The sequence below is a fragment of the Eublepharis macularius genome, chromosome 2, assembly GCF_028583425.1.
Source record: "Eublepharis macularius isolate TG4126 chromosome 2, MPM_Emac_v1.0, whole genome shotgun sequence".
NCBI classification, from domain to species: domain Eukaryota; kingdom Metazoa; phylum Chordata; class Lepidosauria; order Squamata; family Eublepharidae; genus Eublepharis; species Eublepharis macularius.
The window spans coordinates 208,060,634-208,076,221 of NC_072791.1; the positions used below are offsets into that span (position 1 = coordinate 208,060,634).

Sequence of the window (15,588 nt, forward strand, 5' to 3'; positions counted from 1 at the left end):
TAGCCAGAGGTGACCCTGAATAGTTTTTAACGGGAAAGGAAGGGATTTTCATCCCATAATTGGAAATAGATCCAAACTGAGAATTTACCAATCACAGCCCCAGGTGAGCTAGAATGAGTATCTGTTGAGAATACTGGGAGCTGATGCCTTTCTCAGAATAGCAAATGTGAACGGGAATATACTCTGGCCATTTCCAACACTTAAAAAAATGTCTATCTTAGGCTGTGTTTTTTTAAAGGTCTTCTAGAGAAAAATGTAAGCTGTCTCAGAATCAGAGTTGCAATTAGGCCTGGATGCCCCTCTGGCACGCATCATCACCCTGAGTGGGCCCTAATCTGTTCAGAAGATCAGTAGACAAATGAAACTGTTATTATTATCAACCCTCCAATTACATTCAGCTTCTCTCAGTTTCATATGGAGAGGTCACAGTCAGCTCAGAGCCTGCAACCAGCACAGCATGCCAGAGTGCTCTGAAGGGTTGCCAACATCCAGGTGGGGGCTGGAGATAACCCGAAATTATACAACTGATCCCCAGGCAACAGATATCTGTTTCCCTGGAGAAAATGGCTGCTTTGGAGGGTGATCTCTATAGCAGCAGAGGCTCCTCCCCTCCATAAACCTCACCCTCCCTAGGCTCCACCCCCAAAATCTCGAGGTACTTCCCAACCTAGAGCTGGCAACCACATGTTGCCATGGCTCCTTGGAGTTCATTTTCATGATGAAGCATTCCTCTTTCACGAAGATAAAGAGAGTATCAAAGGGATTACTCTTCTCTAACTCTGCCAAGGGCCAGCAAGAGCACCTTTACCAAACCCTGCCCTCACCAGGATTCACCCCCAAATCTCCAGGAATTTCCCAACCCACTGCTGGCAACCATTTCCAACCCTCAGGAGCACTGGTGTATGTGCAATGGAAAGGGAGGCAAGCAACTGCTGTTGTGCACACAGAATATCACATGTGGTTCTTCGACTCCAAGCCATTTACTCTGCCCTCACTATCTAAGCAAAAATACCTCCGATCCTATCAGGAGAACATATACTCTGGCTTATGTCTAGGACATTAAGAGGAATTTAAGGTATTTGATATGATGTTTTGACACTCAGATGAACTTGTGACCCGGACTGCATCTGGATCTCCAGCCCATGCATTCATGATTCAAGTGATCGGCTTTAGATCACTAACACGTATCTCCCATATGAGAAATGCAAACATTTAATGGCTTGCTTAGGCAACAAGACATGGTTTCAGGGCTGACGTTTCTGTACTAACTTGCTTAATGATGAAATTCCTCAACATCAAGAATGATGCAGAATTCCAGCGGCAGCGTGGTTCAAATACTGGGTAAAACACCAACAGTTAAAATGGTTAAACGTAAAGGAAACCAAAATCAACAGTAAATAAGATGAAGATAGGGAAAATAGTACAATGGACTCTGGATTGAATGGAGATGGAGGATGGAAGCACAGCAGAGAATCTTGCATGGACGACAGGGATAACATTATGGTCTTGTGCCTGGATGACGACTCCCCTGCGAGGGCCAGCAAACAGGAAAATGCGATCAAGTCATTATCCAGACGTTGCTTCCTAGCACTGGTATTAACAGATGTGGAGAGGAAGCCAAAAAAAACCAGAACTGTGGTGCCTGCAAGCGTTATCTTGCACACCACCTGACACTCTTCGTTCATTTTTCTCCCCGGTATTTCAATCAAAGTCAATCCCACGCAGCAATCCCAATTGCACCTCACACTCAGTCATGGCTAGGAGATGGAGAGCACCTCGTGGACTTGTTTGCTTCCTCCTCCTTCCTCTTCTCCTCTGGCACACTCCTTCCCCTTTAGCTTTTAGTTTTATTTTTCAAAGTAAACCAGAGTGTACCGTTATGCCTGTACAGGCATTTTTAATAACCGGCGTTAGCCCCGACCATGCTTAAGTCAAAAATTGCAAGCTGTGCTTTGACGTAAACATAGAAAGCAACAAAGCCTCTCCAGACACAAAGCTTTTTTTTCATCAGAAGGATCTCAAGGTAGCTAACAAATACAGATGAGTAGCACAAACTGGTAAAACTGGGCCATGGGGCGTGGGGGGGGGAGGACTTGCTGTTTCTTCTCCTGCCACATGGCTGGCATAGACCTGGAGGCAAAGGGTCATGGAGGCAGGCAAAGCTGGCTAGTCAGCTTCCCAAAGAGAAAGGGAGCTATTAGCATGCATGAGGAAACAAAGAAAGAGAGGGACGGAGAGTACCAGTCTGAAAGACTGGACCGCGTTCTGAAAAGTGGCAGTGATACCCCTTAGGAAATGGGGCAGCACCGGGCAGAATCTAATGTAAACCCTGGAATAATAAGCAAAGGTGAAATAATCTTTTCCTTGTGGGTTATGAATGCTTTGCTTTCAGCCGGGCTGCTTCTTTGCCATTCAGCCTAGCTTGCCATTCTTTCCCTAGCTTATTCCTGTGACAACGTTTTTGGATTTTATCCAAATGATGGGGAATTCTGCCCATTTAGATCATCTGGAACGGATAAGCTCTTTTCTCCTGGAACGTTCCCATCTGGCTCATAAAATTGCTACTGCAATTTTTCAGGGTTGTGATTCCTTTACAAATGATTCTACATATCTGCATGTCTGCATATAAAGGAAGAGGGATACCTTGAAATCGACGGCTTCCAAACAGCTTGAAATTTTATCTCCTCCCTCCCTAAACTACTGCTTATTATGACTCTTTGTTAAAAACTATAAAAGGAATGGCCATGGGGAAGGCAGACCTCTTTTTCACGGAATCTGACGTGATCATGTGAAAAGACACACGAGAAGAGTCACTCTCCTCTCTGAAAACAGGCACAACTGTTTCCGTGGAGGAGCAGCGACTGAACCCTCATCCACATCTACAAACTGCACTCTCTCTTTGGAATATTAACATTTCACAGATGTAGAGGGGAGCTACACACAGGGCCAGATCGATGGGGGACAGGGGGGTAGTCTGCCCCAGGGGGCGCCAAAGAGGGGGCACTGGGCACAGCTGCCAGCCACCAGGAGCGCACTGGTGGCAGCGTGGGGGGCTGGGAGGCCATCCATGCCATTCGCCTGCCCCGCAGGATAGGGGGCGGGCGGCTTGCTGCATGCCCCCTGTCCTGCAGGGCAGGTGAATGGCGCAGGCGGCTTCCCAGCCCCCTGTGCTGCTTTCACCAACTTCACGGCACGCCGGGGCAGCTGGTGAGCTGCGTGAGTGGCATGCTCCTCCCTGCGTGATGACATCACAGAAGTGATGTCATCACGCTGCGCCAGGAGCGCACACACTGTGCATACATGCAACCCACACTTGGGTTGCCCTTGGCACCGGCAACCCTAGATCCGGCCCTGGCTACACAGCATATATTTTCAGAAGTGCTGTTTTAGATTTCTGGGAGAAGGAAAAGAGGTTTTTTGGTAAGGGAGAAGGAAGATTCTCTGCCAGGATCAAAGGTCTGGTTTTGAACATATTCAAAATTAAGTTGCAAAAATGCATCTGTTCTGGTTACTTGATCTAAACACTTCTCTCTGCCTAGTTTTTTTCTTAATACATTTCAATAACAGTGCACCAGTTCCAGAGGAGTTAGCCGTGTTAGTCTGTACTTGCAAAATAGTAAAAAGTCCAGTAGCACCTTTAAGACTAACCAACTTTATTGAGGCATAAGCTGTCGAGAATCACAGTTCTCTTCGTCAGATGCTGTGTGATTCTCGAAAGCTTATACCTCAGTAAAGTGGGTTAGTCTTAAGGGTGCTACTGGACTTTTTACTATAGTGCACCAATTGCACCTCATTCAGAGAAAGCAATCCGTATACCAAGGAAGGTTTCCATGTATAGATCACCTTGGTGAATATGATCTGTATGAACCAAAGAGTGTTGCAACAAGTCTTAAACAAAGCACACTCCACTGTGTGTTCTTCCATGTGTTAAGGACACATGCACTGGCAACAACAGCCACCTTTCATGCATTGGGCTCATGGTTTAGTAGATACGGGAAGGAATGCTGGCAGCCCTTCCTACCCTCAAGGGGAGAGATGCTGCAAACATCTGTTCCACAGGGAGTTTCATGGGAAGCAGACTTTGTCTCATATTTAGAGCTGCCATGAAATTTCACCTGAGGCAGGGTAAATATGGAGGATCCTGCTGGACCAAAACAGAGGAATTTTCAGAACACCAAAAGACTAAACATGGTAAAACGAGTGAAATTTCTCAGGGTGCTTCCACTCATCCCTGCTCAACAGATTTCTCCTCACTGGCTTTAGGTATACCCTTCTCCTGGACGTGCGTGCACACCCCCCCCCCCAACTTTCCCATCTTATTACCCTAAATTCTCTATTTATTAAAAGAAAATGTTCATATGCCTGTTGTTTTAAAAGGGAGCAAGTCACTCACGATGCATGGGACATATTTCTAGAAAAAGAAGAGGGCACAACAAAAGCTATGCTATACATATCTTTCACGGGAGCCAGTTTGGTGTAGTGGTTAAGAGTGCGGGACTCTAATCTGGAGAACCGGGTTTGATTCCCCACTCCTCCGATTGAAGCCAGCTGGGTGACCTTGGGCTAGTCACGGCTCTCTGTGGCTCTCTCAGCCTCACCTACCTCACAGGGTGTTTTGTTGTGGGGATAATAGTAACATACTTTGTAAACCACTCTGAGTGGGTGTTAAGTCATCCTGAAGGGCGGTATATAAATCGAATGTTGTTGTTGTTGTTGTTGTTGTTATTATTATTTTCTTGTGTGTTTTGGACCACCTATTACAACTCAACATCGGCCAAAAGAATAATAATACTTATCAAAGATGGGTTATGAATACTACTATTTGCCTTTAAATGGCAGACTAGAGAATATGACCTGTATTTTCTCTTCCTTCTCTGGCTTAACAGACAGCAAGCATGCTAATAGCTTATCCCTTTTCGCCTCTCAGCTCTCATCTACACAAGCAACAGTATGAGGGGGTGGAATAGACAGCAGCAGTTTAGACTGCAGGAGGGGAAACATTTGAGTACAAGAGGATAAGATAGGATAGAAATTATTTAAAAAATACACACATAGGGGAGGGAAAGCAGCACGGTATAGCCTGATCTCATCAGATCTCTGAAGCTAAGCAGGATCTGAACTTAGAAAGAAGACTCTGCAGAGGAAGGCACTGGCAAACCACCTCTGCTTCTCACCTGCCTTGAAAGTCCCCTGCTGGGGTTGCCATAAGTCAGTTGCGACTTGATAACACATGCGTGCACGCTCACACATACACATAATTTTTTTTTAATACAACCGTATGTTGACCGTCAACATAGCAGGGACTCTGCATTCTGTATACATGCTCTCCATGATGAAAAACTCTGTTTGCAGGGAGTGCTTTTTACAGTCAAAGGTGGTCCTCCACACACAGGCTGCAGTGATGTCATCCATTTGGCAACCTCAGAATTCCTCTACATCATTCCACTACAAATCCCACCATTAGACCTTTAGTTCTGGACAAAGGTGGGTGCTTGATTTCAGCCACGTCAAGACCATCGCTGGATACATTTAAAGTGATCTTGTGATAACTGCATTTCTGCACAAAAACTTACTTGTGTAAACTCAGTTTAGGGATCAGTATCACATAATCTAGGGAAAATCAGCACAGATACTAGCAGTTTCAGCGCTGCAAGAAACCATTCTAAAAGAAACAGGGAAACCGTCTTCAGTTTCAAGAAAGCTCTTACCAGATGGGTCAAAAACTACTTGATTGCCAGGATGTGGGCCAGCATCAATTGATACCATTGGAGCTCCCCTCCGAATGTCCCATAGTTTCAGAACACCATAAGAATCACAGGAAACAATAGTATCACCCTGAAAAAGATGGGGAAAACATTGCTTATTGTCAAGATATCTAATTCTCAATGTGACCCTGTTTGTGGATACTTAAATACAGAAACAGGACTCATGATAGTTGCTGTAGCATAGTAAAAAAGTGGTTGGGAGGTAAATCAACACTGTTGGTTTGAATCCCACTAAAACCATGAGCCATGAGAGGCCTTGGGTAAGTCGTGCCTCTCAGCCTCAGCTCCCCAGCCATATTGTGAGAATAATAATAACACAGTCCTTGTTCACCACTTTTAGTGGGCACTAATCTGTCTAGAACAGCAATATATAAGTGCATTATTATTATTATTATTATTATTATTATTATTATTATTATTATTATTATTATTATTATTATTATTATTAACAGACAAGACAGTTCTACAAATCTGAGAAAAGCAAAAATACATGCTGGGTTAACCTCACCCCTCATAATCGAAGCAGTACCTGTAGCTTTAAGAAACAAATGCTTTCTGTGCCTGTTGTTAGGCAACCACAACAGTATTACCAGCCTTTAAGTCTTGGTTTCTGTCAGTAAAAGGCAGGGCTCCTTTCAGGGCTGTTTTGGCCTTTATGGGAAGACTCATTGGGGGCAGACTCAGCAACTAACATGGGCAATCTTGTACCTCACAACTTCCATGATTCACCCAGGTCTGACTGTCCACTACTGTTCAACAGCAACCACACTACGAAAGCCAGTGTGGTTTAGTGATTAGAGTTTCAGCTTAGGATCTGAGAGACCAAACTTCAAATCTCAATTCTGCCATGGTGCTCAATGAATGACTTAGGGCCAGTCACACATTCTCAGCCTAACCTACCTCACTGGGTTGTTATCAGGGTAAAATGGAGAAAGGGGACCTGCTTTTGAAACCTATTGTGAAGAAAGACGGGGCATAAGTGAAGTAAATAAATAATAAATGTAGCTGAAGATTGGGGGGGAGAGAGATTGCTTGGTGGGTGGGAAGTAGAGAAGTAAATGGGGAAAGGTAAGGATAGGGGAGCTGCCAGGAGGAGGGAAAGAGGAAATAGTGTGGAAAGGTGGATATAGAGGTGCCTCCTACAAGTTCTTGTGGGTTCCCCATTGGGCAAGTGGGCCAGGTTCAACTGGCACTGCACAACTAGGCCTGAGTTTTCTCATAGACAGGCTGCCAGAAGGAGGGAAGGAGAGAAAGCTGAAGATGGGGGAGGATAAAGGTAGATTACCTGGTGGGTGGGAAGGAGAGAAGAAAACAGGAAAAGGGGAGAGGTTCTGGGGGCTTTCATGAAAAGGAATAAGGAAATAGTGGGGGAGGGGGAAGTTTCTCCCTGGTACTTATACTATAAATAAATTAATATTGGTAACATTTTTTTTTCATCTACTTGTTTTTTGCCTTAATTTTCTGGTGGATAAATGTGTTTTATTTTGGAGGTTTGGACGGTTACAAAAACTTCAAACTTGTAGTTTTAAAAACTTTCTTCTCCTTCTTAACTGACCAGGGGCAGAGGAGCCAAATGCTTTCTGAGCTACACTCAGCCCGGAGCTTTAGACATGCCGATGCCCTGCTTGGCCGCAGACAAAGGCGTAGCCAGTTAAGCCTTTCTGCTAAGGTGTGTGTGTGTGGGGGGGGGGGAGATTTGGAGGTCTCAAATACCAGAGAGGGTTCTTCCTGTAGGCTTCAGGAAAAACCTCTCTGCCCTGCCAACTTTGACCTGCCCAGAGCCTGCCTTAGGATAAGATCTAGCTAGGGCACGTGTAGAATGAGGGGCAGAGGAATTGTGTTTTTAGACATTTCTTTTGGGATCCCTTGCTTACTCTGTTGTTGTGCTTGAAAGTATGTGTGAACATTTTTCTAATTTTTAATAAATCCTTTATAATTCTTGAATGCTGATAACTAGTCTCTGTGCAACATCCACTGCTCGAACACACTGTATTAAAATGGGCACCACAGGAAGGGGTGGTTCTTGGCAAATTGCTGACCCTCTCCAGTTGTGCACAAATACAGTAAGTGGTCTCTGCAGTAACCAGGCACTGGATGCCAGGAGATTTTTGCACAAGGAGCACCAAGCCTACACAAGAGAACGAGGAGCCTTAGCCCTCCCCTTGGGCAATTCCTACAAAGGCCAGGTGGTGGCAATGGGTATAGGAGAGAAGGAGTGAAGAGCCCCTTCTGAGGGTTAGGAAATTCAGGTGGCTGACACGTGCCAGGCAAAGACTTGGTCTGACACTGGTGCCCAGATATCTTGGAAGGCAAGATGTGACCGTGCCTGTGGGTCAGTGCAACTGTTCCACCACAGTTTGGCTTTAGGAATACACATCCAATGAGTTTATCAAGAGCTGATTTTTTTAAAAAAATGATATACAAAAAAGTTAACTAGAGATAGATTTGGCACTAAACTTTTGTGGTGTGATTATATCTGACACTAACACAAAATTTAGCATTTCTGATAAATTCCACGAGTTCAGTCTTCTAGACTCTTAGATTGGTCAGGATGAGGTCCTTCCTGACAATCTTGGCCCAAAGCCTCCAAAAGACGGAAAGGCTCTTTCCCTCAGATCTCTCTCAGAGACATTCAGGAGTTCCTTCCCGCTTGGTCTCTCTCTCAGAAGGGTCCTATCCTGTTACCTTCACACAAATAAGCAATTGCTTCTCTTCCTGGCTGGAACCAAGGGCCAAACTAGACCTGATGGATGAAAAAGCTGTATTGCCTGATGGATATGACCTGTGAATGCCACTGCCTTTTAAAAATGATTTTAAAATGCCATGAGTGTGGTGGACTGAGACGCTCTTCTTTCCCCTCATACCTTTTGAAGGCCACACAGGTCACAGCTCTTTCGATACTTCAAAAGGAACGTGGAGGGGGGTGGGGGGACAAGAGCAGCTCAGGCTGCCGTGCGATGGGCCTGATCAGGATTGGGCCCTCATAGCATTTTTGAATTATTTTAATAGGGCATTGGCATGTCATCACGTCAAGTTTGGCCCTATACAAACACTGTACCTGAACAATAGTTTTGAACAGCTAGATAACAAAACTGCCATGGATTCTGCATTGCCTACCTTATGGTTTAATTTGAAGAAATTCTAAAATTACTTTTAATTAATTTAATTACATTTTCAGTTTGCAGTTATTTTCCTTAAAGGTTACTGAGGTGCATAAGTGTATATACACACTGTACACACTGACTGAACACTGCCTAAAGAAATGTGCAGTGGAATCAGGTATTTGTGTCTGGATTTCTTTTTCTGTTATGATTTAATTATCAAGCATAGTTTCTTGTGTGTATGGTAGAAAGGGGGAAAGAGAGCAACTGAGAGTGGTGGTAAACTCTGCATCTGCTGCAGTTTGAACAATACGGCACTCCCGACCAGCGGCAATAGCCGCTACGGTTGGGGGCAGTGGTTTGGCCCTCTGGAGGAGGAGGAGGATGAGGCGGCAACACCGGCACTCTCCCTTCTCCCAGGCGATGCACATGAGGGACGGAGCTATGAAGGGTCTTTTACTGCTGCTCCGCCCCTTGGTGCCTCAGTGCGCCTCGTGCTTGGGTAGAGAAAGGTTGCGTTTCCTTCTCTCCCGGTACGAGGACTTGGAGCAGAGCAGAGGAACTCTTTCGGGCTGGCTGTCAAGCAGCTTGTGGCAGCTGGGGAGCGTTCATTCCACGCTCCTCCTTCCAGCCCTGACTAGGAAAACTGACGTTGGCTGGGAGCGGCAACACATGTAGCCCCTGCCCTGGCGTCTCAGACCTTTGTGGCAAATCAGGCTTGTGGAGAGTCGGGGGTGGGTTGAATGTTCTGAACCAGCCTTAACAGTTGGCTCGGCTAGCTGCCGCGGCTTCTGGGACCATTTGGGAGGGCTGCCTTAGGGCAGCTGTGCCTCCTTCCCCCCTCTTTTTCGGCCTTCTGGCCCTTGCGAAGACCCGGGATCGCTGGCTTTGCTTCCTCTCCCCAGAGTGCCTTTAATTGCGGAGGGGAGGAGGTGCGTCTGCTGGCTTCTGCTGTGAGTGCGGCCACTGCAGCGGCCTGCAGGGTGGTTGTTTGTGGCATCACAGTGATCTAATCCTCCCCTCATTGCATTCAGCTGGGAGGGGCAGTTTTGAGTGGCTTCATTGCCTCCACAGAGGCTGTTTCAGCAGGTGCAGCTTGGTGCCGCGGTCTTTTGGCTGCTGCATTTTTGCGTGATCTCATCCCACCCAGCCCATTGATGTTTTTAGCGGCTGCTTCTTCACTGCCTCCAGGGGATTCCCTGTAGAAGGTGCCCCCCCTGCTGGTTTGTTAGATAGGGGCTGGGGTGTATTGTGCCTTCTGATTTCTTTCAGTAGAGGGCTCCACCCCCCTCTCTGATTTTAGGGCCTGTGCCATTTCAGGGTTAGGCCTGGGCAGACATTTTGGGTTCACCTCAGGTGGCCATCTTGTGAATTAGGCCTGGTGGCCATTTTGGGCTTCCCAGGCAGCCATCTTGTATTTGGTCCTTGGTGACCATTTTGGGTTAGGCTGGTTGGCCATATGGTACTTTGGGCTGGTTACCTCTGCAGCTGGGGGTGAGCATTATAGGTTGCTCTGGAGCAGGGCCTTTGCTTAATAGTTATGAATTATGCCCTGTTAACAGAACCTTTGTGGGCCAGTTTGGTTAATGGTTAGGTGCAGTAGGACCACTATTCACAGGGTGGCTATAGCTGAGGGCTGATATGCCACCAAAAAAAGGGGCAGGCCCCTCCAAGGGCAAACAGCCAGTTAAAAAGCCTGCAAAGCCAGCCCCTCAGCGACCCCCAGTGGCCTTATCATCTTCTGATGAGGAAGAAGAGGGCCCTAGCTGGCAGGAACTTTTGCAGCGTATTGCTGCACTAGGGTATGCCCGGGGTATTCAAGTGGTTAACCCTACTGCGACAAAAAGGCCAGTGAGGGTTGCTTCTACCACTGCCTTTCTTAATGATATTTTGTCTCGTATTTCTGCCCTCGAGGGTACGTCTGGCATAGGAGGCCCCTCAAGGACATCTGGAGATGACGGAAAGGGCGCTCAGCCATCAGAAGTTCCAGGCACGGCAGTCGACGACGCTAGCTGGCCAACGGAATCAGGACAAGTGGCAGTGGAAGTGCAACCTGCAGAAGCAGATGGTAGGTCTGCATCGTCACTTCAGGGGTGCATGTGGCCCTGGGGGCCCTGGGGCCAGGCCACTGCCCCAGTATCCTCTGGCACACCTCACATGCCATACTCACCAGTAAGTACATCGCAAGTCACGGGTTCTGGTAGGTTAGGGCTACAGTGGGGGCAGCCTGCCTTTATGGGACAGCTGCCTGGGACAGCTGGTTGGCCGCCCATGCCATCACAGTCTCAAATTGGTATGGGCCCTGTGTCCCCTTGGGGTTCATATTATGGTTCCCCATGGTCAACCTACAGGTCGGTTCCTTTTTTGGCATTGCCCTTTGGGGATACTGCCATGCCCCTTGGGGTCCACCTGACACCTGGGACTAGGGAAAATATTCTTAGAGGGGAGTATGTGGATGTTTTCACCTTTCTGTTTAGGAGGGGGGGAAAGGACAAGGAGGACAAGGAGGACCTTGAGGAGCGCGATAAAGAAAGGTTGAAATGCCGCAAGGTGGACAGGACTTGGGCGAACTGGTTGCCGGGCTTTCTTATATATGCAGGTGTTATAGCCCGTGCCCAGCCATGGAGAGCAGCCCCCCCCCCCATTCCAGTATATGGACATCATATACAGGGGGTATTTGGACTTCGTCGGTGCAGCTTGGCTGCAACATGATGAAGATTTCCGCATGCGGGCTGCTCTTAACCCCATTTTGCCTTGGGATCATGTCCACTAGCAGCTTTGGCTGCAAGTCATGTTCACATCCAGGCCCAATGCTGGAGATCACTCTGACAGTGGTCATCAAGTTCAGTGGTCCTCCACCCCACCCAGCATCCGCCCTCATGGGGATCAGGCCCCTGTGGCTCATATGCTTTGCTGGGACTTCGTGTTTCAGGGAGTTTGTACCAGGGAGCCTTGCAGGTTCCGCCATGCATGTCCAGGTTATGGGGGTCCCCATGCCTTTATGGCATGTAAGCGGACAAGTCAGGGCAAGAGGCGTGGGCTGGAGGGTTCTGGTTCTTCCCAACAGTAGGTGGGCAAGGGGCCCTCGCCATAATGAGTTAGGCAGCTTATGTACAGTTGTTGCCTTTTTCGGAAGTTAAAGGTTGTGTTTTTTCTCTAGGTTCAGTTACAAGGGCCGGAGATGGCCTGGCATTGATATATGCTGAATGTTGGGGGGTTATTGTTGCATGTCTGGGCCCAGGGGCCTCCTCGTGGTACAGGACCTGGGTTTGTATGTTCCAAGCTTCTCCTTTGGGTGTATGCGAGTAGCTGGAAACGTCCCTCAGCTGATGTGGAGGTGCGCTGACATCCAATGCTTCCCCGTTGAGGCAATAAGCTGGAGTTGTTTTGTTTTGGACCTATGGCCTGGGTGCCTGGGTGCGCATTTTCCCTGCCGGTGTGCAGGAAGTTTTGTGTTGTTGGGTCAAGACTTCCCTGTAGGGTGTTACATGAAGCTTGGGCCCTGGGTCCTATGCTCCCCGTCTATAGTACGCAAGGAGCTGGGACAGGGTTGGGTGCATAGTAAGGGCTGCTATCTGCAAATCTGTGCTGCATTTGCTGACCTCTACTGAGGGGATGGAGGAACAACTATTTGGAGGAGGCGCGGAAAGGGCTCGGATGGCTTTACGCCTCCTATGGGGTGCGAAGGCCTAAGCAGAGGCTTGGCCTTAGCGGTGACAGGTTAGGAGTTGGTAAAATGCGTGAGCCAGTGACCACCCCTGACATATCTCCATTGGTGGGGAATTGGGGTCTGACAGGAGCGGCTGGCTGCTGTACGGCCCAGCTGCAAGGTCAGATGTTCTGGTGGGGAACGCCTGGACAACCCGGGGGGGGGGAGCTTTACGTGGGTTAACCACTTCGCCAGGCCAGCCGGGTCATAGCCATTCCATGGATGGCTTGCCCCTGGGGCTGTTGGTGGATCACCCAAACAGGTCGGGGAGGGGTCCGGGAGTGACCCCAGAGCCTGACCTGTACTGCTATTTAGGCCCTTGCCATGTTGACAAATATGTTGTAATTTAATAAAGCAGCCCTTTAATTCCCAACATTTGCATCTGCCTCTTCATTCCGACTGGGGGGGGCAAAATTCTCAAACCACAGATGTAAGATTAGGGACAAAAACAGGCAATTTTGTACCCCAAAATCCGGGAATAACTTTTGTAAGTGTCCCTGGTGTGTGTCTCATGTCTTCCTGAAAACTGTCTCATGACTCTGGTTAGGAAATAAGACACCGTCTCCCACCTCTGCTCTTGTTGGTTTACTGGCTGCTTCTCCTGCAGGCATACAGACTTCAAAAGGAAGGAGGCGAAGAAGATTCTTTGTTTCAAAAACAGCCTGACCGATAGGCATGAGTTCTCCATTTCACACCAATAAGGGATGTATGGAAGCAGCCGCCCTGATTGATATGCTGTGCCGTAATGAGGATGTAATAGTGTGGCTGTTTATAAAAATGTGCAGCTCCTTTGTTGAGGCCCTCCCCCATAAATTTAGGTGCAGAGCAATTACTGTTCACTCATCCTACTAGGTGGAATCTTATTAGCTTCAGGCAAGATAAATGGGAGCTTTCACTGTCAACTGACTAGCACAGGAAAAACCAAGAAAGCTGGGGGGGCGGGGGCAAGGTATCAGGGAAGCGCTCAGGCCCTGGAAACCCATTAATAGAAAAAGCCCACAAACCATTTTGGATTTAAAGAGAAGTTACTCCTTACACCTGTACAAGAGAAGCATCTGTACAAGAGAAGCATCATATTCTATATGAACAGCCCCAAACCACTCAGAAATCTTCATTCTTGCAGCTCTGAACCTGAGAAACTTATTTGGTTTTCAGGGCTCATAATAGGAAATCACTGTGTGTACTAGCCCACTCTGACCCTCATACTAATAGGGAAGCTTATGAATATGGCAATACAGCTTTATCATAAGCCCTGTCCTCGTGTGTTTTAAACACAGAAGTGCAGCCTGGCAAGACAGGAAATGGCTGCCAACCCCTAGCCAGGAGTTGGAAAATTACTGGCACGTCAGTCATTAGCAAGACCAGCTATCAGCCCTACATCCTCAGAGATGTGCAAAGGTCTTCAGACAAAAGGTCTTCCAGAAGTTCCTGAATTAATCACATCCACAACCTGCCGATCTTCCCTTATCTACTCTCCCAATCTGGGCTATTCTGGGATCTGATAATCCCCATTTGTCCAGCCATTGCAGGTCATCAAGCATATTTTTTTTTATATACCTTTAGTAACACCCAGGAAGGTTTAATCAAACCTTTCCCAGTTTCTTTGTCTCATCTCCGGAGACAACCATTAAGTTATTGTTTTGGGACAGAAGAGGCCATCCTGTAACAGGATACGTTCCACAATATAATTAAGCTACCCTCTGCCATAGTTCCGTGTGTGTGTTCTGGACCCACCCACGCATCCTCAAGCTGCTCTTCTCTATGGACATCCTCCTATTCTAGATTAGTAAATATTACCCAGCCCTGTACTACTCCCATTTTTTCCTCCCTGTTTTTCTAGTTAGCTCTGTGTGTATGTTGTGGGCAATTTTCTGTGCATTTTCTTTTGCTGCCCCTTCAATAAAAACCATTTTTTGCTGAACCTCTGCTTGTTTTTGTTAAGAGTTCTCTAGAGGAACAAACCTTGTATACACAGGTGGAGAAATCCGGCATAGTTACCCTCTCTTGCTGCTTCTCCTTGTACGCAAATTCTCCAACTCACAAGGAGATAACGTATTTGGATAACATTGGCTCCCTACCTGTCAGATGCACTCTCACTTGAACACCTACACTAGGAGTCCCTATCATGCTTGCTGTGGTTACCATGGTGCCAGCTGAAATCTTTCCTGGTACCCATCATGTGTTTTCAGAAAGTTGCCCAGCACATCTTCTTATTGGCCCCTGAAGACCTGATTGACTGTGCAGATTAAAATAACATTGTTTCAGCAGCAGTAGCCACCACAGTCATGTTTTAGTTTTTCTCATTCCTCTTTCTCAGTGTATTTTTAAAATTACCCATCTTCTCCCTTGCATTCGGGCTTCCTCTGTGTGTGTGTAGCTCTGCCTTCTGTGGCAGCCATTTTGTTTTTTGGCACTGCCTCCTGCGGCAGCCATTTTGTGGTTGTGCCCATGCCTGTGTTAGAATTCCAAAGGTGCCCACAGGCTCAAAAAAGTTGGAGACCCCTGACCTACACTAACCCCACAGCCTCTCACTTCCCAACTGAGAAGAGAAAAAAGTTTGGAGAAGAGCCTGGATGTTTGTCTGCTTAAAGTACTATAGAAATATTCTTGGTGATCAATATTTCAACCCTCCCCTCCCTTCCAGTAGAGGATCAATGCAATTCAGCTGAATTTTTCTAGTCTGCAAATTTTATAGCTGTGGAAGAAGAATATTATTGCCTATTTTTAAAACATTTGACATTCTTGAAGAACAAGGCTCCCAATAATACATGAATAAAAATGAAGCCCCCCCCACCTCCCTCAGCAAATGTTTTCAGCATTGGAAACTGTCATTTAATAGTGGGTTATTATTCTCCTGTTTGTTTAGAACCAGACTTCCTCCGTGCTGTGTGAAACAGAGGAAATCCTTCTGGCTTTCGCCATACCAAGGACTAAAGAAGTTCCTCGTGGCGTTTGAGAACAGTGCATGTTAGGCTTGCAGAAGTTCTTTGCATACATTTGCATATGGAGCTCA

The 15,588-nt window shown here is 47.0% G+C and overlaps 1 protein-coding gene across 1 annotated transcript in view; it reads right to left on the bottom strand.

Moving 5' to 3' along the window:
• Positions 1-15,588, bottom strand: part of SPAG16 (sperm associated antigen 16) — a 556,878-nt gene that overhangs the window by 139,523 nt on the left and 401,767 nt on the right. Inside the window, exon 14 of the mRNA XM_054971970.1 lies at positions 5,709-5,835. Coding sequence (XP_054827945.1) covers positions 5,709-5,835 — 127 coding nt within the window. The remainder of the gene's footprint in view (positions 1-5,708; positions 5,836-15,588) is intronic.